A 23,915-nucleotide genomic window follows, 5' to 3' on the forward strand; every position below is an offset into this window, starting at 1 on the left:
ATTTTAATCCAACATCGATTCCATAGAAAAACAAACAAAGTTACTTCAAATAAATAAATAAATAAAAAAATATAAATATATTCCCCAAATGGGTCAATATGATACCAGGGTATCGTATTGACCCATTTGGGGAATATATTTATACATTTATTATCAATTTTTCAAAATTTATCAAAATTATTAAAATGTAAAAAAAATTACATCGCCTACCATTATTAATTTCTGGTTATCGGACGATATTCCAGTTCAAATATTTTCACCTCAGGCACATCACATTGAGCAATTTTGCTAGAATTTATTAATTTTCAGCAGCATATTTTACCTTGCAAAAAAGTTTATATAACTGCACTCCAGAGGTGTTAATCTCTTTATTTGTTTTGTTTATGCATACCCATAGTTTTAAAAAAGCTTATTAAAAGTTGTATTTTAAATGATTTCATTATACTAAGCGTGCCCCAACACAGAGTCTCTCTTTCCTCTTTTTTTGTTACTCCATGTTTCATTGACTCTGGGAGCACCGCCAACTTCAGAGATTTGATACTCATTTTAAGGGAACTTCTAATTTCCTTTACTGTTGGCTTTTTCTAGGGCAATATATAATCAAGCCTAATTTTCTTTTAAATACATTTTTCTATACAGTTCTGTGCGGTACCAAACAAACCTACCTTGTACCTCCTGTCATCTGTCTGTCGCCCCTTCCCACTAGATTGTTAGCTCTTCAGAGCAGGGCCCTCTTTCCTCTTGTTTTCAAAGCCCTCTTCTCAACACATTTCACTTGCAGCTCTCTCCTACTCAGCGACCAGCTTTACCTGCTTTTTCTCCTGCTGGTAAAGGCTCATCTTTGGCCGCCAGCCCCAAGTAGTACGATGATTACTCCCTCGCTACTTACATCTTAGCTGTATTATGTTTTGAGAATTGTGGTGCTCTTTGTTACCTGTACTCTATTTCTGTTATTTATTTACTGTGATGCTAAGTTTTGTCTCCCTGTCCTGTCCTTTGTACGGCACTGCAAAACACTTGTGGCGCCTTATAAATAAAATGTAATAATAATAATAATAATAATAATAATACCACCCCCTCTCAGTACCCCCAAACCCTCCTAACCCTGACCTCCACCTTAGTGCCTAACCCTAACCTCCTCCCAGGGGTGCCTAAATCTAACTCCCCCTCCCCACAGCCTAATCCTAACGCTTCCCCCTTAGGGTCTAAAGTCACTAACATGTTACAGTTATGTTTTGGAGGAATATTTATTATACAGATTTTGTGGGAAATCACCCGAAAAATCTGGATACCCTTATAATGTAAGTATCCCCTGAAAGCATTCCAGGGGTTCCGCAGCAGAGATCTTTCCCTGTTCCCATCACAATAGCGATAGTATTAGTGATTATAATCTATGGACTACATTACACAATTTACTGGGAGAGGGATTGTCCGGTTTCCTCCCCGGTAACAGCCACTGGTGCATGTGCTCTCTAATAACTACGCATGTGCAGTAGATGTATTCACTTTAGCTTACACATTGCTGGGATGGGCTCCTATCCGAGCAACTTTCCTTGGATGTGATTTTTAATTAAACTTGTCAAAAATGTATTCTTATAGTCCAAATAGAGGCAATAAGAAATTATATTTATTGAGTTTAAACCTCATTAACAGTAAAATGTCCCTAAATCTTGTATTTTTCATCTAATACACTATTGTCTGCATTCCCCATAATGTCCTTTATGCTGTTTTATTACATAAATGTGATGGATCTGTGTGTATAGATAGATAGATAGATAGATAGATAGATAGATTAGATAGACAGATAGAGAGCAGGTCTGGTTCTAGACCTTGTAGCGCCCAGGGCGAAAGTTTCCTCTGGCAACCCCCCCCCCCCCCGGACAGGTAAAATAAAGTCAAAAAATAGGGGCGTGTCTTCATAGGGAAGGGGCGTGGCCACAGTTATGCCCCCAGTAGTTGTGCCCCCTGTAGCTGTGCCCCAGTAGATTTGCCCCCAGTAGTTGTGCTCCAAGTAGATTTGCCCCCAGTAGCTATGCCTCCAGCAGTTGTGCCCCCTGTAGTTGTGCCTCCAGTAGTTGTGCCCTCTGTAACTGTGCCCCCAGCAGTTGTGCCCCCTGTAGTTGTGCCCCCTGGAGATTTGCCCCCTGTAGTTGTGCTCCAGTAGCGCCACTTACAAACACAAAAAAACCCCACAATACTTACCAGCCCCGCTCAAGCTTCCCTACCGCTGCTGCGCTGCCCTCCGTCTCTGGCCGCTCACTCCTCTCTATGGGAGAGACGTCATGACATCTCTCCCATAGCAGCGCCGCACAGCGTCTGACAGTGGCACCGGCTGTAGCGGGCTCCCACACAGCCCACGGCGCCTGCTGCAGCCAGGGACCGGGATTCGGGGTGCAGATGGGTGGCGGTCAACTGCGGGGTGACTACGCCTGTGGGCGGCAGTGCCCCGAGTGCCCGCCCTGCTTGCCCGTGCCCAGAACCGCTCCTGATACTTAGATAGATCTCTCTGTTATCATATAGGTGGTGGGTAAGTCCAGCTGCCCCTGAGGGGGTGACATTCAGTAATATAAAGGCACCAAAATTAAAGTATATCTTGCCCCACCAAACCAGAAGGGCTGTGGTGCCTCTGTCCCTAAGGATTAAGGATGTGTTCTCCAAAGTGTGAAAATAGGCTCATACAGAGCTGCACATACACCAGTATTCACACCATGTTTTTTTTACCCCTTCCCAGGGGGGATGCAGTCAGTTTACCTCCAATCAAAATCCCGACAACGTCAAAATCCCGGCATGGACAAAATACCGACATTTAAAATACCGACAAGGTCAAAATACCGACATGTGCAATGCCGACAGGTCAAAATACCGACATGAGTTTTTCATGATTTTTTTCATTGAAACCGACTTGTTCATACTTTACCATCCCAGTGGACCTGGAGGGGGAATATAATAGTGTGCCGAGCGCAGCGAGGCACCGTGCACGTAGCATGGCGAGCGCAGCGAGCCATGCGAGGGGACGCGGTACACTTTATATGGTGTCCATGTTGACTTATGTCGACATACACACACAAAAACAACAACAAAAACGCATGTCGGTATTTTGACCTGTCTGCATTTTACATGTCCGTATTTTGTCCTTGTCGGTATTTTAAATGTCGATATTTTGACCTTGTCGGGATTTTGACCTTGTCGGGAATTTGACCATCTGTCAATTGGTGTCGGGATTTTGAACGTCGGCATTTTGATTGGAGGTGTTTCATACCGATCCCTCCCAGGGGATGGGTTCTATACTGAGAAGCACTGGACTTAGAAAATTGAAGATGTAAAATTTTATGTATTTCATACAGTTTTGCAATTCAGTTTGTCCTAAAACACATGTGACTTGGCCTGAAAGATTTGCAGAGTCAGATAGATTTTTTTATTTCATCCTCCAAATTGCAGGATAGTAAATCCTGTGGTTTGGTTCTGGAAGCTGCATCCAATGGGGGTAATTCCAAGTTGATCGCAGCAGGAAATTTTTTAGCAGTTGGGCAAAACCATGTGCACTGCAGGGGAGGCAGATATAACATTTGCAGATAGAGTTAGGTTTGGGTGGGTTATTTTGTTTCTGTGCAGGGTAAATACTGGCTGCTTTATTTTTACACTGCAATTTAGATTGCAGATTGAACACACCACACCCACATCTAACTCTCTCTGCATATGTTAAATCTGCCTCCCCTGCAGTGCACATGGTTTTGCCCAACTGCTAAAAAATTTCCTGCTGCGATTAACTTGGAATTACCCCCAATGTGTGGTGGCTTGCAAACCTCAATCAAAATGGTCCCTTATTAAGTTTCCTTCTAAAGATCATTTATGGAACGCAAGAGTGGAAAGATGCTGAATGAAAGGTCCTTGTAAAATTATGCACCTACTTTTGTACAGCTGTAACCGATTTTAAGAAAATATGAGAAGATAAGACATAGGTATGTGTAGACTACCAGGACATGCATTATCCATGCTTCCAGTCTATCGCCCTCCTGAGACTTGCATATTAATATTTGCAATATCCCCCACCCCCCACATACCTAAACCACACTCTCTCTCCACCTCCCCCTGACATAATCTACACCACCCCCCCTCTCTCTGTGACTTACACTACCTCCAACCCCCCTTTCGAACATACAGTTACCTGCTGGTAACTTCTGTCTCCTCCCTGCTATTGCAGGCTGCTAGAGAAGAGACAGCCTTGTTTTCAGTGCATGATGGCCAGTGTGTAACTATTCTAGTCACCTTCTTGGAGTTAAAGAGAAGCGGCCTTTTCTCTGGGTGTCAGCAACTGTGATTTAGACTGCCTAAGGGGTGTGCAGACTATGCACCTATAGGATTAGGGGCATATCATGTTAAATATGGATTGTGACAACACACCCATCAGCCTAAAATTGTCTATGTACCCCTCGTGCTGTCAAAACTGCTCTGACCCTTCAAGGCATAGACTCCACAAGACCTCTGAAGGTGTCCTGTGGTATCTGGAACCAAGACTTCTGCAGCATATCCTTTAAATCCTGTAAATTGCAAGGTGAGACATCCAGCGTTGTTTTTTCAGAGTTGTTTTTTGAGCACATCCCACAGAGACTCAGTTGGTTGAATTTGGAAGCCAAGTCAACCCCTTGAAATCTACATCATGTTCCTCAAACCATCCCTGAACAATATTTGCAGTAGCAGACCACATTATCCTGCTAAAAGTGGCCAGTGCCATCAGGGAATACCATTGCCATGAGACCAGTACCACAGGCACAGCAGAAGACCATTCAACAACTCTGTGAAAATGTTTCTGCTTTTCTGATACATCACGGTATTAAAATATCCCATGAAGGCATGGGTGTAGCCAAAACTTTGTGGGCCCCATAGCAGCATTTTGAAGGGGCTCCTGTCCCAGTGCTTCTAGAGAGACACCGCTCCGTAAAAGTTGTTAATTTTATGCACCATAATAGTGCCCTACTTCATTTTCTGAACCATGGTAGTGCCTTAGTTATGCCTCATAGTAATTCATATTATGCCACACTGTGGTGCCTCCACTTCATATTGTGCCACATTATAGTGCCTCAGTTCATATTCTATATCATTATAATGCCCTTCAGTTTATTTATGCAACATCACAATGAGCAGTTCCAGGAATATAAAGACTTTATAAAGGCTCCTATGTATCTAACAATGGTGAAAAATGTATCTAGCACATGTAACTGTGACAGAGAAGGTGGTTCCCTCTCAGCTCTGATCCCCATAGCAGCTGCACCCCCTGCATCTATGGTAGCTACGCCCTTGCATGAAAGGCTGTTATTAAAAGAACAGAGAGTTGGCCTTTAATATTGCATCTTTATTACTACCATGTGCACTGAACTTTTTAGGCATAGAATGATTTTATAATTGGGGGTGTGAACTGAATGCCTTGAAATAAGCTGGATGGAAAAGTTAGCAGATCAGCATGCATAAATAAAGCATTGAGTGTTGGCACATTTTGGCATTTTGTAAATGACTCTGCGTTTCTTGAATTTTGCTACCTTCAGTTCTCACGCTTCCTCGGCATGTCATAGATAATTTACAGCATATATAGTAGCTTGGTGCAGCTGAATGAATGAAACATGCTAGGATTTGCTATAAACCCTGAAATACCTGCCAGTAACCCTGAGTCCCTAAGGTAATCAGAAAAGGAATTTTGTATGACAGAGATTGAGGGTCATGAGGGGTGAACACTATTTTCTATTTCTGATGGATGCCGACGTTTTGTGCTATAAGCAAGGTAACACACTAGCTTTGTAAGTCATTTTTATACTCTAGAAGGAGGTCATTGTTTCCTTCATAAACCATAATTCTATTCTGCCATGGTTGCCTTAAATGACTAAATTATGTGAGCACCGAATATCCGTAAAGAAGTAGATCCGATGATTGCCTGAAGTATAAAAAATAAACCAACTTACAATTAGAACTGTTGCACATAATATTGATTTCTAACTAATAATAGTATGTTTCTTCTATGCACAATAAAACAAGTTGTTTAATATTGCACATTATAGTTATAACATTTTGTGCAACTTACTGGATAGTGGATCCAAATTAACTTCTAGTTTCTTGTTTTTGAACTCCGCTTTCAGTACCCCAGTATAAAATACAACGTGTCCAGTTAGAAAGGCTGACACTGTATAAAGATTTGAGCTTTGGTTCTTGAATGTTAAAGTGACTTTGAAGTCACTGCCAAATACTGCATTATCTTCCTGAAATTCCATTGTAGTGTCAATCGAAGACGGTAGCTGTTCCTCTTCTCGGATTTCCTTTTTGACACCATACATAAGAGCAGCCTCGAGCGCCAGTCTCTCTTCCTCAGTACCTGTCACAAAACAAAAGTACAAACAAGTTTTTAGGTCAAAAGAATTATGTGTATAAAATGTATAAATATTATTAATGTAGCTGCAATATTAAAATAATATCAGGCATTAGAAAGAAAATGAAAAGGGGCAATACTAGATGGGCCAGGTGGTTCTTATCTGCCATCAAACTCTATGGGGGAGATTCAAATGTTTGAAAAGTCAGTTGGCAGTCTGGTTTTTCTTATCTAATAGAAAGGAAAAAACAGGCACCCAACCGACTTTTCAAACATTTGAATCTCCCCCTATGATAATTATTCAAATTCATTAAGAGACACAACCTGATCTGTGATAGTATACATACTGGATGTAGTGCAGTGTGTTGGACTGGACCAGGTTAATATTATGGTAAATGCATGCATGCAACTGTGGTGCTTAGTCCAAAGTATCCAAAAATATGTATATATACTGTGTATTTAAAACTCTTCATAAATTTGAGAAGGCAGCCCAATTTGTGAGACCTTGTAAGTAAAGAGAAAAAACAAAAAGGCACCTCCTAGTGCAATAAAACAGTGAAAACACTAGTTATAAGAGGACAAAAGGTGAACCCAAAAAATAATTGTTAATAGGTTTGTCTGAACCAACTCAAAAGGCCGGATGTGATGACGTCCGAGTTGGCAGCCGTACAGGATGCAGGCCGAACTCAGACTATTTTTTAAAGGGGTAATCACTTACAAAGCATGGTTTTGCCTTGTAAGTGATTGCCCCTTTAAAAAAACGTCAGAGTTTGGCCAACATCCCGCGCAGCCGCTGAATTCGGGCATCATTACATCTGGTACCAGAAGTTTGATCACTTCTAGAACCACGGATTTGAAGTGAATCAAGATAATGGGACTGTATTTCAGAAAATCATGGAAAAGAAGACTTCAGCATCAAAACCCAGAGTGGTGCAACGTGCGGCGAGTGGAGCGAGTTCCTCTGTTTATAACGTGCACTAGGAGGCGCCTTTTTCAGTTTTGCTCTTTAATATAGTAAATGTATACTGCCTAGGCTAAAAGGGGCACTATAAGCTTCTTACAATAAGGGGGGTCATTCCGAGTTGTTCGCTCGTTATTTTTTTCTCGCAACGGAGCGATTAGTCGCTAATGCGCATGCGCAATGTCCGCAGTGCGACTGCGCCAAGTAAATTTGCTATGCAGTTAGGTATTTTACTCACGGCATTATGAGGTTTTTTCTTCGTTCTGGTGATCGTAGTGTGATTGACAGGAAGTGGGTGTTTCTGGGCGGAAACTGGCCGTTTTATGGGTGTGTGTGAAAAAATGCTACCGTTTCTGGGAAAAACGCAGGAGTGGCTGGAGAAACGGAGGAGTGTCTGGGCGAACGCTGGGTGTATTTGTGACGTCAAACCAGGAACGACACTGACTGAACTGATCGCAGATGCCGAGTAAGTATGGAGCTACTCAGAAACTGCTAAGAAGTGTCTATTCGCAATTCTGCTAATCTTTCGTTCGCAATTTTGATAAGCTAAGATTCACTCCCAGTAGCCGGCGGCTTAGCGTGTGCAAAGCTGCTAAAAGCAGCTTGCGAGCGAACAACTCGGAATGACCCCCAAGATCAGCAAAATTAGTTTTGCATGTAACAGGCAGTTCTTGATGTACTTTGCAAAAGACAAACTCTACCTATTGTGTTTGCAAATGACTTATGAATGACTAGCACCTCATAAAACTGATTTGATATAAATTCTTAAAATAAAATTGCAATATCACAATTTCCAACAATGTTAGGTTCTAAAATGTAGTTACCATTGTGAATGAGTTTTGTCATTCCATTGTTTCATTTGTTACATTTTTTTAAACAATTATCATCCAACAAAGTCTTTGGTACATTTCAGTAATCTGGGACAACAACGTGTTGTAGAGCTGTCAGCAAGGGATGTAGTTAACACACCTGTAAATAAGACAGCCTTTCTCTAGCATGAAATCTTGTTTCCAATGCTTAGGTGTAATTGTACATGGAAATAAATCATTTGTATCAATCTGTACATTCAGTTTTCACCATTTGTGTTGCTACAATTGACTGTCTTCAGCCTAAATAGAACATTTATGGAACACCACTGTCTGCTGTAAATAACTGCCTAGGCCCCCTAAAATACAGTAAACAAAGAAACTTCCTAAATATCTCAATATTGACATAAATAGTATAAGAAGTGTAAGTCACTTATGTCATAAACATAACAATAGGACGGAATTTGGCTCCAGTTATCATTCTTCATTCTCTGCCATTTCCAGATGCTCTAAATATGTTTCCTTTTTCCCTCTGACCAGACACAATATTAATATTACACATTACATGGCTGAGTATTTATTATGAACTGGGATTTTCGGTGACAGTTGCTGCTTTCCTGTTGGATGTCATTGCTCTACTCTCATGTTAACTGCTTTCATTCTACAACCTTTCCTCACATCCATCCTCTTGGGACCCGGTAGCTAAGCAACCACACAGTACTCACACTACAAATCTCCAAGGGATTGCATGGCAAATAGACCTCCCATTAAATATTGAAAAACACTAATGGTGAATACTGACATGCTTTCTTTTACACTTTTTTTCCAATTTCCTTTCCCTTTTACTTTCATTTCAAAATTACAATAAATGCTAAAATATTTATTAAACCATCGATTTACAGTACCGTGTTTGGTCTGAATTATTTTTAGCAATATAAGAACAGATGTGTTATGATAGAATAGTATTGTTGAGATGCAAAGCCTGCAGTCTTTTAGCTAAAATAATACACTTTGCTAGCTATTAAAACAGATTTTTTCTACATTGACAACACAATGAAACGTCCATACAAAGAAAACATTCCCAGTAACAAATAGGTTATTACAGCTTCCTTTGGTTTTGATAAACACAATATTTCCATAACAACTATAATAAAAATGCAAGTATTTATATTGATTATCGCAAGTATTTGCTTACCAACATCGTTGATTCATTTAGGAAACTGCAGTTTAAATATTTATGTTTATCAGCCTACAGCAGGTTTTAAGTTAATTTCTGGAATTTGGGTGGCCCTAATGAACACTGGTGACCTGCAACTAAATTATTAATCATTTGGGAGGGTGTGCCGCCCCAGGGTCTTATTCAAAGTGAGGTATAAAAACGATTTGCAGCTCTTTCTGGCTACAAGCTGCTGCTGCTTTTTTTTTTTTTTTTTAAATACAAGTGTGTATATTTTTACAAACCATACTTATCAGATGTACGTATGACCTGTGACTGCAAGCTACTAAAGGGCAGGAGCATCGAGACAGTTGCAGGGCCTGAGTACTGAAGTGGGCATGCCTAATTATAAAAGGTATGCCTTCTCCAGGAAAACAAAGGAAAATAATATTTATGGCGCTGGAAAGAGGCATCACATGCTGCAAAGGGAGCCATATATCCTTCTCGGCAGCTGGCATAGGTCTCTAACAGGCCTGTCTGGGCCTGGGTAAGTAGTACCCCCACCCTGCTCAGTGCCCATGCTAAGGGGCCAGTATTGGGCTGGAATGGACATGCAGATAGGGTCATACACAGAACTTTGTGGGCCCCTTAGCAACATTGTGAAGGGACTCCAGTTCCAATGCTTCTATAGACACACCTCTCCGCAGCAGTTGTTAATTATATGCCCCATAATAGTGCCCTAATTTATTTTCAGAACCATGGTAGTGCCCTAGTTAATGTAATGTTCCATAGTAGTGCCCTAGCCCTCCTACGAACCACAAGTAGTAACCGCTGCTGGTTTTCTGTCTGACATAAGTGCCACACTGTTGTTTTTAAGACTGTATTGAAGGTGGTATTGCACGTATAACCCAAGTGCTGACAACATGTTTGTACAGCTCACATTTAAGCCATGGTAGCAGAAATGTGAGGGGTGTTCCTGGATGGTGACTTTGATGTAACAGGGGGAGGCTATAAAGCTGCATGGAGATGTTGCCTCTTATAGGAATGTCGGAGGAGTGTCCCTGAAAGCAGTTGCATACAACACGTAGGAGGCGATACTCAGACAGAGAAACAGCACCTGCCATAGGGCTGGTTCAAGATTCAATGGGGCAGTGGATGGTGTGTCTATAAACGTAGCGAGCAGTTTTTCAGCATCTCTGGATGTGGACTGTGGGCATCCCAGTCCTTGCACATTTGTATGCACAGATGTACACCAGGGGAGGGCTCTGTAGTGGCATTAACATAAAGACGCAGACCCAATTGCAGCAACCGCATCTGCTTTCCAATCAGCCCCATAATTACTACTCAGAAATCTTGTATATATCGAATCTCCGGAGGGAGCACAATGTGATTATACAAGACACGTTCAAGAGTAAGTATTACTGTAGAAAACAGCAAGGGCAGATCCAGAATAAAATGACAGGGGGGGCACCACAATAGGGGAAGGTGCCGGGGGGGGGGGGGGGTCTTTGGCTCAAGCTTCTGATGAAGTGGGCTCACAACGAGGGGCATGGCCCTCACAGAAAATTCCATACCCACGAGCCATGACCATGGTTTTAATCACACTGGGGTCCCTGGCAGGAAAAACAAACATACACATTGGTGACCACGGAAAAAGTAAAAACACACACATTGGCCTACAAGAAAAAACCCACCACACATTGTCCCCCACAGTAAAAAAAAAACCCAAACACATTGTACCCCACAGGAAAAAATAAAACATTAATCAGGTGAGAGAACCTGTTGGGGGCAGATGTGAAGGGTAACAGGATGATAGAGTCTGCAGGGACAGGTGTGGTGGGTGACAGAATGAGAGAGTCTTCAGGGACAGATGTAGTGGGTGACAGGGTGGAAGAGTCTGCAGGGACAGGTGCGGTGAGTGACAGGATGAGAGTCTACAGGGCCAGGTGTACTGAGTGACAGGGCAAGTGTCTGTGGGGCAGATGTGGTGAGTGACAGGGTGAGCATATGTGGTGGGCACAGGGTGAGCTTATACGGGACAGGTGCGGTGGGTGACAGGGTGAGCGTATGTGGGGCAGATGTGGTGGGTTATATAGAGCTGTTGGGTTGGTACAAAGCGCAACAGTAAATAGAATCTCGTTTCGGATGCTGCTGGTACCTATAGAGTTGTCCACACTCTTGTTGGCAAATGGTAAAATATGATTTTAATTACCTACCGGTAAATCCTTTTCTCGTAGTCCATAGAAGATGCTGGGGTCCATTTAGTACCATGGGGGTATAGACGGGTCCTTTGGGAGCCATTGGCACTTTAAGAGTTTAATAGTGTGGGCTGGCTCCTCCCTCTATGCCCCTCCTACCAGACTCAGTCTAGAAACTGTGCCTGAGGAGACGGACATACTTCGAGAGAAGGAAATACACAGATAGTGGTGAGATTCACACCAGCTCACACATAACAAAAAGGAAAGCCAAGCTAACCAACTTGGAACAATTCAGCAACGGCTGAAACAACAATACTGAACCAAGTAACAATGCAGGAATACGAAGCACTGGGCGGGCTCCCAGCATCCTCTACGGACTACGAGAAAAGGATTTACAGTAGGTAATTAAAATCCTGTTTTCTCTTCCGTCCCAAAGGATGCTGGGGTCCATTGAGTACCATAGGGATGTACCAAAGCTTCTAGTATGGGAGGGAGAGTGCTGAGGTTCCTGCAGAACAGATTGATTGATTGACCAAACTTAAGGTCCTCAGAGGCCAAAGTGTCGAACTTGTAGAACTTAGCAAACGTGTTCGACCCAGACCAAGTAGCTGCTCGGCCTTAAAAGCTTTTGGAAACGGCAAGCCTGCCATAGAATAAGCATGCTGGATAGTAAACCTGATCCAACGAGAAATCGTCTTTTTAGAAGCCGGACACCCAACCTTGTTGGGATCATAAAGGACCAATAAAGCATCTGACTTCCTGTGATGAGAGGGTCTCTTCACATACATTTTCAAAGCCCTCACCACATCCAAGGACTTTGAGGTAATTGAGGAGTCAGTAGCCACTGGCACCACAATAGGTTGGTTGATATGAAAAGCTGACACAACCTTTGAAAGAAACTGCTGACGCTCTCTGAGCTCAGCACTATCTTCATGGAAAATCAAATAAGGGCTCTTGCATGACAATGCCCCTAATTCTGACACACATCTAGCAGATGCCAATGCCAACAGTGTGACCGCCTTCCAAGTAATAAACTTGACGTCCACCTCCTGCAATGGTTCTAACCAATCCGATTGCAGGAACTGCAGCACCACATTAAGATCCCAAGGTGCCGTAGGAGGCACAAAGGGTGGTTGGATGTGCAGAACCCCTTTCAAGAATGTATGAACCTCAGGGAGGGCAGCCAATTTTTTCGGGAAGAAAATGGACAAGGCCAAAATCCGGATTTTTATGGAGCCCAAGCGTATGCCCACATCCACACCTGCCTGCAGAAAGTGGAAAAACCGTCCCAGTTGAAACTCCACCGATGGAAACTTCTTGGATTCACACCAAGACACATACTTTATTCCAAATTCGATGTAATGTTTAGACGTAACTCCCTTCCTAGCCTGAATTAGGTTAGTAATGACCTTTTTCAGAATGCCCTTCCAAGCTAAGATCTGGCGTTCAACCTCTATGCCGTCAAACTTAGCCGCGGTAAGTCTTGATAAGCAAACGGCCCCTGTTGAACAAGGTCCCCGTGAAGAGGAAGAGGCCTCGGATCATCCCGGAGTAATTCCAGAAGATCCGCGTACCAAGCCCTCCTTGGCCAGTCCGGAGCAATGAGGATCACCTGAACTCTTGTTCTCTTTATTAGTTTGAGAATCCTTGGGATGAGTGGAAGTGGAGGGAACACATACACTGACTGGAACACCCACGGAGTTACCAGTGCGTCCACTGTCACTGCCTGTGGGTCTCTCGACCTGGAACAGTACCTGCGAAGCTTCTTGCTGAGGTGAGAGGCCATCATGTCTACCTGAGGTACGCCCCATCAGCTTGTCACCTCTGCGGACACCTCCGGGTGGTAGCCCCATTCTCCTGGATGGAGATCGTGTCTGCTGAGGAAGTCCGCTTCCCAGGCTGGCCTCAGGACATTGATTGGATCACCAATGCTTTCTCTACCGGTAGAAACATCCTCTGCACTTCCGTGTCAAGTATCATCCCCAGGAAGGGCAGTCCCCTTGTCGGCTCCAAATGTGACTTTGGAAGGTTCAGGATCCACCCATGATCCTGGAGTAGTTGAGTTGAGAGAGCAGTACTCTGCAACAACCTCTCCCTGGAAGATGCTATTATCAGGAGATCGTCCAGATATGGAATTATGTTCACTCCTTGCCTGCGGAGGAGTAGCATCATCTCTGCCATGACCTTGGTGAACACTCTCGATGCTGTGGAGAGGCCAAACGGCAGTGCCAGGAACTGCTAGTGACAATCCAGCGGCGCAAATCTGAATTAAGCCTGGTGAGGCGGCCAGATCGGAATGTGAAGGTATGCATCCTTGATATCCAGGGATACTAGGAATTCCCCCTCCTGCAGACCTGAGATCACCGCTCTCAGAGACTCCATCTTGAGTTTGAATTCCCTTAAGTAGGGGTTCAATGACATTAGGTTTAAAATCGGCCTTATCAAACCATCCGGTTTCGGCACCACAGACAGGTTTGAGTAATAACCCTTGTGGTGTAGGTGAGGTGGAACTGGGACAATAACATCTGTATTGACTAATTTTTGAATTGCTTCCTGTAGGATAGCAGTTTCTGTCAGTGAAACTGGTAAGCCTGATTTGAAGAATCTGTAAGGTGGGAGTTCCTGAAACTCCAGTCTGTAGCCCTGGGTAACAAAGTCTGTCACCCAGGGGTCTAGGTCTGATGACACCCAGATGTGACTGAAATTTTTTAGTCTCGCTCCCACCTGCCCGATCTCCAGGCTGGGAGGTCCACCGTCATGCTGAAGATTTTGAGGAAACAGAACCTGGTTTCTGTTCCTGAAAACCTGTTGATGCAGGTTTTTTGGATTTTCCCCGACCACCCCTAAAGAAGGTGGAAGGGGATTTGGATTTTTTAAATTTTGCGGTCCGAAAGGACTGCAGTGAGGATGTAGGATAAGATTTCCTAGTCGGTGGAGCTGCTGAGGGAAGAAAGGTTGACTTACCCGCAGTTGCTGTGGAAATCCACGCATCCAATGTGTCCCCAAACAGAGCCTGACCTGTGAAGGGTAGATTCTCCACACTTTTCATGGATTCTGCATCTGCAGTCCATTGGCATAGCCAGAGTCCTCTGCGTGCTGAGACCGCCATGAAAGTAGCTCTTGCATTCAGCATTCCAAGGTCTTTCATGGCATCCACCATGAAGCCAACAGAATCCTGTATGTGACGCAAAAACAAATCAATGTCACTAGTATCATAGTATCTAAGTCCTATAGTAATGTGCCTGACCACTTTACTATGGCTTTAGAAATCCACGCACAAGTAATATTGGACCTTAAAGCCACACCTGTAGCAGTGTATAGAGATTTGAGCGTAGTCTCAATCTTGCAGTCATCTGGCTCTTTTAGGGTGGTTGAACCAGGGACAGGTTAAACCACCTTTTTAGACAACCTAGGTACAGAAGCATTTACTATAGGAGGGTTTTCCCATTTCTTTCTGTCCTCTTCATGGAAAGGAAAAGCAATGAGAATTCTTTTAGGGATCTGGAATTTTTTCTCTGGGTTTTCCCAGAATTTTTCAAATAAAGAGTTTAGCTCTTTAGAAGCCGGGAAGGTGAGGGAGGATTTCTTATTTTCCGTAAAATAAGATTCCTGTTCTGGCTCAGGTACCTTCTCAGTAATATGCAAAACATCCCTAATGGCTTCAATCATCAGCTGCACCCCCTTAGCAAGGGATGGTCCCTCCCCCCCGCATATCCCCATCACCGTCCCCTGTATCAGAGTTGGTTTCAGTGTCAACTTGCATGATTTGGGCAAGTGTACGTGTTTTAGGATATGTAGGTGGGGTATCTGAGGAAGTAGGAGTTGGATGCTGCAAACCCTCTGCAGACTTTCTCAAAAACTGCATCTCTTTCTCATTATGTGACATCCTTGATGAACTCTGGGATAACATTCCCCTTAAAGAATCCACCCATGGGGGTTCGGATTTGGAAGGTTGGGAAAGCACATTGCAGTCCTGAGTACATGGGATAGACTCCTCAGGAGAAGATAACACTCTGCAGCACTTGATACAGAGCCCTTATGCATGGTAATGTGGATATATACACATACACACACATACAGGAAAATGTCAGACATAGTTTCCCCCAGAGTACTTTCTGAGAGTCAAGAAAAAATAAAAAAAAATAAAGTAGAAAAACTCATAGGAGCTCCTCAGGTCACATTTTCTAAACTGAGTCCGGTAGGAGGGGCATAGAGGGAGGAGCCAGCCCACACTATTACACTCTTAAAGTGCCAGTGGCTCCCAAAGGACCCGTCTATTCCCCCAGCATCCTCTAGGACGTAAGAGAAATAGGGTTTTTTGGTACCTGCGCTCACCAATGCATGTTGTCAAATGTATCAAAATTGTATAATCAGTGCATAATAAACAGGTGTCTGTGTCATTTGCTAATACTTTTATTCAGTCACAATGCTGAGTATCAGTCAGAAAAAAATGCTATAAACACATATAAACATCAAAAGAAAATAACAGTATTGCAAGCTAGGTTCTTACACATCATATGTTAATTTTAAGTATGGGGTCAGATTGTCCATATTCCGTGGTGCAAGGATGAAAAAGGCCTAAGGGCTGAAACGTGTTGGAGGCACTCATCAGCACTCACACATAGCCTAAAGAAAGCACCGCTAACCTGCAATCATACCAACCAAGCACCATGAATTACATCCATAAGTCTCCTCACCGACTGGCGAGTGGAGCGTCCGTTGACACTGCACAGGGATCCGGAGGAAGCGGAGCCTTACGGCAGCACGACTTACGGTCACAGTGCGGGACCGAGCGACTGACCAGCAGAGCGAGGTGGACACCAAGCCCTGCACATTTGGAGAGCTGCCAGGGACGGAGAGAGTGGGTACAGCAGCAACAGCGGAAACATCAGTAGAACACTCTCAGCTTAATGAGACATCGGAGAGACATAAGAAGTGTGGGTAAGTTTGTTGTACCTGGCAGGCTGGGACGCTGGCTTCTCAGAACATGACCCCCCCCCCCCCCCCCCCCCTCCGACTAAAAACTTTTTTTCCTTCATCAAGTGGGGATTTCCAGACCGAAGGGTCAACATTGCACCCCTAAGACTGCTAACTGTGTTAAACCAATTAACTGCACTAGATATGAACTTTGTGCACCACGGAATATGGACAATCTGACCCCATACTTAAAATTAACATATGATGTGTAAGAACCTAGCTTGCAATATTGTTATTTTCATTTGATGTTTATATGTGTTTATAGCATTTTTTTCTGACTGATACTCAGCATTGTGACTGAATAAAAGTATTAGCAGACGACACAGACACCTGTTTATTATACACTGATTATACAATTTTGATACATTTGACAACATGCATTGGTGAGCGCAGGTACCAAAAAACACTATTTACCAGATGTGGTGGGTGACAGTGTGAGCGTATGTGGGGCAGATGTGGTGGGTGACAGGGTGAGCGTATGCGGGGCAGATGTGGTGGGTGACAGAGTCTGTGCGGGGAAGATGTGGTGGGTGACAGGGTGAGAGAGTCTGCAGGGACAGGTGTGGTGGGTGACAGGGTGAGCATATGTGGGGCATGTGTGGTGGGTGACAGGGTGAGCGTATGTGGGACATATGTGGCTGGTAACAGGGCGAACGGCTGTGGGAGATATGTGGTTGGTGACAGGGTAAACGTATATGGGGCAAATGTAAAGGGGGACAGGGTGAGAGAGTCTGCAGGGACAGTGTGGTGGGTGACAGGGTGAGAGAGTCTGCAGGACCAGGTGCAGTGATTGAGAAGATGAGTCTACAGGGCAAGGTGCAGTGGGTGACAGGTTAGAGAGTCTGCAGGGACAGATGTGGTGGGTGACAGGGCGTGCATCTGTGGTGCTTAAGTGGCGGGTGACGGGGCGTGCGTCTGTGAGGCAAATGTGGTGGGTGAAAGGGCGAGCATCTGTGGGGCATATGTGGCGGGTGACAGGGCAAGCGGCTGTGGGAAAGATGTGGTTGGTGCCAGGGCAAGCGGCTGTGCAGCAGATGTGGTGGTTGACAGGGTGAGCGTATGTGGGGAAGATGTGGACGGTGACAGTGGCTGCAGCAATATCCCTCCCTTTTCCATACTCACCTGACAGTGCCCCCCCCACCCTACGCACACACACACACACACACACACACACACACACACACACACACACACACACACACACACACGCTTCATCTAGTCATCACGCAGCACCCTTCACCCCCTCTTCAATAAAGATATCTTAGTACACATCGCACCCTCACCCCCCCAGCATGAGAAATACCTTCTCTCCAGTGTGTACCCACCTTTAGCTCGTGTATTCCATGGCATTCGGCAGCCTTCCCTGTCACGATTCAGCATGTGCAGGAGAGGAACTCAGGGGGGCGGAGCTAGCACTGAGTGGCTGGGGATTCAGGGAGCTTACTTTCTGCCTGCCGCCTCCCACAGCTAAGCCAGACTAGTCATGGGCAAAGTGATTCACTGAACTGAGTTGAGACACATGACTCAGTTCAGTGAAGTGTCTCGAGTCAGTGTCTCGGCACATGAGTCATGACTCATTTGTAGTGGAATGTATTGCAGAGACTGCACATGAATCAGTGAGTTGCCAGTGCTGGAGGATCAGTGCTAGACTCACGGAGTTATTCAGCTGCAGTGATTGTGCAGTGTATCTAGGGGATGCAGCTGCTTATGCACTGATTGTTAATAATATATTAACATAGATTCAGTGTTATGTTGATATATTATTAATAACCACTTATTGCACACTAGTTACAGAATATGCACATTACTTCTGGCTGAGGAGAGAAAGCTTAACAGCCATGAAACACATCATTCAGTCTGTAACTAAACCAAATAAAACCTTTTTTTTTTTTTACTTTGCATACTTTGCTAATTGGATGATTTTAGGTGGGATTTTTTTAGGTGGACTTGGATTTATTATATTATCCACTATCTAGCCTTTAGGGAGTTTGCCACCCACAATCACATTGAGCAGGAACAGTGAGTTGAGAACACTGAGCTGAGAGCCCTGTACCACAGGAGCTCCACCTCCTGCAGGCTTATGCTGCATGAATCAGATCCATCCACTGAGTCACTGAGTCTACACAGTGGGGGTCATTCCGAGTTGTTCGCTCGCAAGCTGCTTTTAGCAGCTTTGCACACGCTAAGCCGCCGCCTACTGGGAGTGAATCTTAGCATAGTAAAATTGCGAACGAAAGATTCGCAATATTGCGAAAAGACTTCTCTGTGCAGTTTCTGAGTAGCTCGAGACTTACTCTGCCAGTGCGATCAGTTCAGTGCTTGTCGTTCCTGGTTTGACGTCACAAACACACCCAGCGTTCGCCCAGACACTCCTCCGTTTCTCCAGCCACTCCCGCGTTTTTCCCAGAAACGGTAGCGTTTTTTCACACACTCCCATAAAACGGCCAATTTCCGCCCAGAAACACCCACTTCCTGTCAATCACATTACGATCACCAGAACGAAGAAAAAACCTCGTAATGCCGTGAGTAAAATACCTAACTGCATAGCAAATTTACTTGGCGCAGTCGCACTGCGGACATTGCGCATGCGCATTAGCGACTAATCGCTCCGTTGCGAGAAAAAAATAACGAGCGAACAACTCGGAATGACCCCCTGTGTACAACTGTCTCAACTCACTGGCAGACTCAGGATGAATCATGATTCATGACATGACTCAGGCACAGCAGCACAGCACTCACTGACTGGTGAGTCGTGACTGCTCCCTCCCCCCTCCCACTGGGTGTCACCTGGTATAGCCACTGGCCAATCACAACTAAAGACACACAGCAGAACACACTGACTGAAGGACACACTGAGTTTCCTCCCTCTGGCTGAGAGAGGCTGCTGCTGCAGCTGTCTCGACTCATTAAACAGTGAGTGACTCGAATCATTCACACTTCCTGATGATTCGAGTCACTGTGTTGAGACAGTGAGTCAGTAGCCATCTCTAAAGCCAGACATGTACGTGGCCGGCCATGCTGCTGCGGGAACGGCTCGGGGTCAGTGAAATTGTAATGGCCCAGGGAGCAGAAGGCAGGGCAGCCTGCTCCCGGTCTGCCTGCTGCCCGACACTGCATGCAGATCGCGCAAGCTGGCTGACATGACTCAGATGCATGGGGGATGGCCGCCACAAGCAGCAGCCTTGCCCTGGTGGCAACCATGCAGCTATAATAATAAAAAAGGAATAAAAAAAAGATCCTAAATGACAGGAGGGGGGGGGGGGGGGGGGGGGGGGGGGGGAATCACGTGCCTGGGTGCCCTCCCCCTGAATCCACCACTGGAAAACAGTGAGGGGTATTTTTACATAGAGGCACAAATCTCCACCTCGCCAGCAGCTCATCAATGCCATTCTAAAGAGGAAAAATACAGTAAACTGAGTAGATGTAAGAAACAAGTGTACACAAAATGAAGTGATTTTGATTAAACATGGCAATGAAGGGCTGGCAGGCAAATAGCCTGGGGGCAAGTACACAGCACTTGACCCCGAGCAGCTGACCAATCTTAAAGATCTTCAAGGAAAGAACACAGGGGTTGGGTTGTCATTAAGTGATGTACTTTTGGTAAAGAAATTGTTTTCACCAGCAAAGAACTTGTTTCCGCCTTGCCCTATATGATAATGAGGTTACTGGTAGCAATAAGGGGAGTGACTATTTATCAAGTGCTGACGCAGAACTCTATGTTCTGGTAACACCATCCTGAAATAGCATAACTAGAACAGAAGCATTTTTTATTTTATGTTTTATACTGGAATAAAGCATATTATTTAAATTATTATAAAGTAATATTTCAATGATTACTATTTTGATAAACAAACAAAACACTTGTCTATTACACTGGTAATGTTGTTGAAAGTTGAACTGTTGTTTTCAAATCTCCTGATGCCTGGCTCATGAGTGAGTCATCACATCAGCAGGTAGAAGATGGCAGGGTGGCAAGCATTCTGAATTTTCCTAACCAGACACCCTAGTGAATGCCCAGTGTCTCATCTTCAGTACAAAATATTCTGCCTCACATAAAATGCTCTCTGCCACCAAGAACATGATGGAGCCTTTTTGCATAAATAACTGTCTAATGTTAGGCGGATTGGACTCTTCATAGACGTTTCTGAAATGTTTTATAAACTCTGTTCCTACTAATCACTTTATTTATCGAAGCTTACTAAGCTCTATTTCTGGCTGTATCTAACCAGAGATAAGGTTTAGTCCTACTTAGTTTAGTCCTAAAAGTTCCAGCTAGCACTACAGCTAGTTCCTGTTAGCGGTACCCAGGGGCGGATTGGGAACAAAAAGCGGCCCTGGAAAACTTTGTACTAGTGGCCCCACATGGGTAGCACCAGAGGTGTAAGGTCTAGCCATGGGCCATGACAGCAGCACCCTCCCCCCAAGACTTTCCAGATAGTGGGCATGTCCAGCATCAAGGGGGAAGTTAAAAGGAAATAAAATGAAATATTATGAGCACATTATATAATACACCTTCAGAATTTAGGAAACTATATCATTCTTTAGAAATATATATTTTCTTGCTTATTACACCAGCCGTATCCCAATTAGAGATGAGCGTCTGAAATTTTTCGGGTTTTGTGTTTTGGTTTTGGGTTCGGTTCCGCGGCCGTGTTTTGGGTTCGACCGCGTTTTGGCAAAACCTCACCGAATTTTTTTTGTCGGATTCGGGTGTGTTTTGGATTCGGGTGGTTTTTTCAAAAAACCCTAAAAAACATCTTAAAACATTGAATTTGGGGGTCATTTTGATCCCATAGTATTATTAACCTCAATAACCATAATTAACACTCATTTTCAGTCTATTCTGAACACCTTACACCTCACAATATTATTTTTAGTCCTAAAATTTGCACCGAGGTCGCTGGATGACTAAGCTCAGCGACCCTAGTGGCCGACACAAACACCGGGCCCATCTAGGAGTGGCACTGCAGTGTCACGCAGGATGTCCCTTCCAAAAAACCCTCCCCAAACAGCACATGACGCAAAGAAAAAAAGAGGCGCAATGAGGTAGCTGTGTGAGTAAGATTAGCGACCCTAGTGGCCGACACAAACACCGGGCCCATCTAGGAGTGGCACTGCAGTGTCACGCAGGATGTCCCTTCCAAAAAACCCTCCCCAAACAGCACATGACGCAAAGAAAAAAAGAGGCGCAATGAGGTAGCTGTGTGAGTAAGATTAGCGACCCTAGTGGCCGACACAAACACCTGGCCCATCTAGGAGTGGCACTGCAGTGTCACGCAGGATGTCCCTTCCAAAAAACCCTCCCCAAACAGCACATGACGCAAAGAAAAAAAGAGGCGCAATGAGGTAGCTGACTGTGTGAGAAAGATAAGCGACCCTAGTGGCCGACACAAACACCGGGCCCATCTAGGAGTGGCACTGCAGTGTCACGCAGGATGTCCCTTCCAAAAAACCCTCCCCAAACAGCACATGACGCAAAGAAAAAAAGAGGCGCAATGAGGTAGCTGTGTGAGTAAGATTAGCGACCCTAGTGGCCGACACAAACACCTGGCCCATCTAGGAGTGGCACTGCAGTGTCACGCAGGATGTCCCTTCCAAAAAACCCTCCCCAAACAGCACATGACGCAAAGAAAAAAAGAGGCGCAATGAGGTAGCTGACTGTGTGAGAAAGATAAGCGACCCTAGTGGCCGACACAAACACCGGGCCCATCTAGGAGTGGCACTGCAGTGTCACGCAGGATGTCCCTTCCAAAAAACCCTCCCCAAACAGCACATGACGCAAAGAAAAAAAGAGGCGCAATGAGGTAGCTGTGTGAGTAAGATTAGCGACCCTAGTGGCCGACACAAACACCTGGCCCATCTAGGAGTGGCACTGCAGTGTCACGCAGGATGTCCCTTCCAAAAAACCCTCCCCAAACAGCACATGACGCAAAGAAAAATAAAAGAAAAAAGAGGTGCAAGATGGAATTGTCCTTGGGCCCTTCCCACCCACCCTTATGTTGTATAAACAAAACAGGACATGCACACTTTAACCAACCCATCATTTCAGTGACAGGGTCTGCCACACGACTGTGACTGAAATGACGGGTTGGTTTGGACCCCCACCAAAAAAGAAGCAATTAATCTCTCCTTGCACAAACTGGCTCTACAGAGGCAAGATGTCCACCTCATCATCATCCTCCGATATATCACCGTGTACATCCCCCTCCTCACAGATTATCAATTCGTCCCCACTGGAATCCACCATGTCAGCTCCCTGTGTACTTTGTGGAGGCAATTGCTGCTGGTCAATGTCTCCGCGGAGGAATTGATTATAATTCATTTTAATGAACATCATCTTCTCCACATTTTCTGGATGTAACCTCGTACGCCGATTGCTGACAAGGTGAGCGGCGGCACTAAACACTCTTTCGGAGTACACACTTGTGGGAGGGCAACTTAGGTAGAATAAAGCCAGTTTGTGCAAGGGCCTCCAAATTGCCTCTTTTTCCTGCCAGTATAAGTACGGACTGTGTGACGTGCCTACTTGGATGCGGTCACTCATATAATCCTCCACCATTCTATCAATGGTGAGAGAATCATATGCAGTGACAGTAGACGACATGTCCGTAATGGTTGTCAGGTCCTTCAGTCCGGACCAGATGTCAGCATCAGCAGTCGCTCCAGACTGCCCTGCATCACCGCCAGCGGGTGGGCTCGGAATTCGGATTTGGGATTTCGAAGAATGCACAGTTCTTTGCTGTGCTGCTTTTGCCAGCTTGAGTCTTTTCATTTTTCTAGCGAGAGGCTGAGTGCTTCCATCCTCATGTGAAGCTGAACCACTAGCCATGAACATAGGCCAGGGCCTCAGCCGTTCCTTGCCACTCCGTGTGGTAAATGGCATATTGGCAAGTTTACGCTTCTCGTCCGACAATTTTATTTTAGGTTTTGGAGTCCTTTTTTTTCTGATATTTGGTGTTTTGGATTTGACATGCTCTGTACTATGACATTGGGCATCGGCCTTGGCAGACGACGTTGCTGGCATTTCATCGTCTCGGCCATGACTAGTGGCAGCAGCTTCAGCACGAGGTGGAAGTGGATCTTGATCTTTCCCTAATTTTGGAACCTCAACTTTTTTGTTCTCCATATTTTATAGGCAGAACTAAAAGGCACCTCAGGTAAACAATGGAGATGGATGGATTGGATACTAGTATACAATTATGGACGGACTGCCACGGTTAGGTGGTATAAAAAAACCACGGTTAGGTGGTATATAATACAATTATGGATGGACGGACTGCCTGCCGAGTTCCGACACAGAGGTAGCCACAGCCGTGAACTACCGCACTGTACACTGGTTGATAAAGAGATAGTAGTATACTCGTAACAACTAGTATGACACTATGACGACGGTATAAAGAATGAAAAAAAAACCACGGTTAGGTGGTATATATTATAATAATAATACAATTATGGATGGACGGAC

General features: G+C 44.6%; 1 protein-coding gene across 1 annotated transcript in view; it reads right to left on the minus strand.

The window, feature by feature from the left end:
* The window catches only part of F13A1 (coagulation factor XIII A chain), a 373,690-nt gene that overhangs the window by 57,464 nt on the left and 292,311 nt on the right, over positions 1–23,915 (minus strand). The window contains exon 12 of the mRNA XM_063923095.1: positions 6,071–6,358. Coding sequence (XP_063779165.1) covers positions 6,071–6,358 — 288 coding nt within the window. The remainder of the gene's footprint in view (positions 1–6,070; positions 6,359–23,915) is intronic.

Source organism: Pseudophryne corroboree, chromosome 5 (genome assembly GCF_028390025.1).
Source record: "Pseudophryne corroboree isolate aPseCor3 chromosome 5, aPseCor3.hap2, whole genome shotgun sequence".
In the NCBI taxonomy this organism is placed as follows: domain Eukaryota; kingdom Metazoa; phylum Chordata; class Amphibia; order Anura; family Myobatrachidae; genus Pseudophryne; species Pseudophryne corroboree.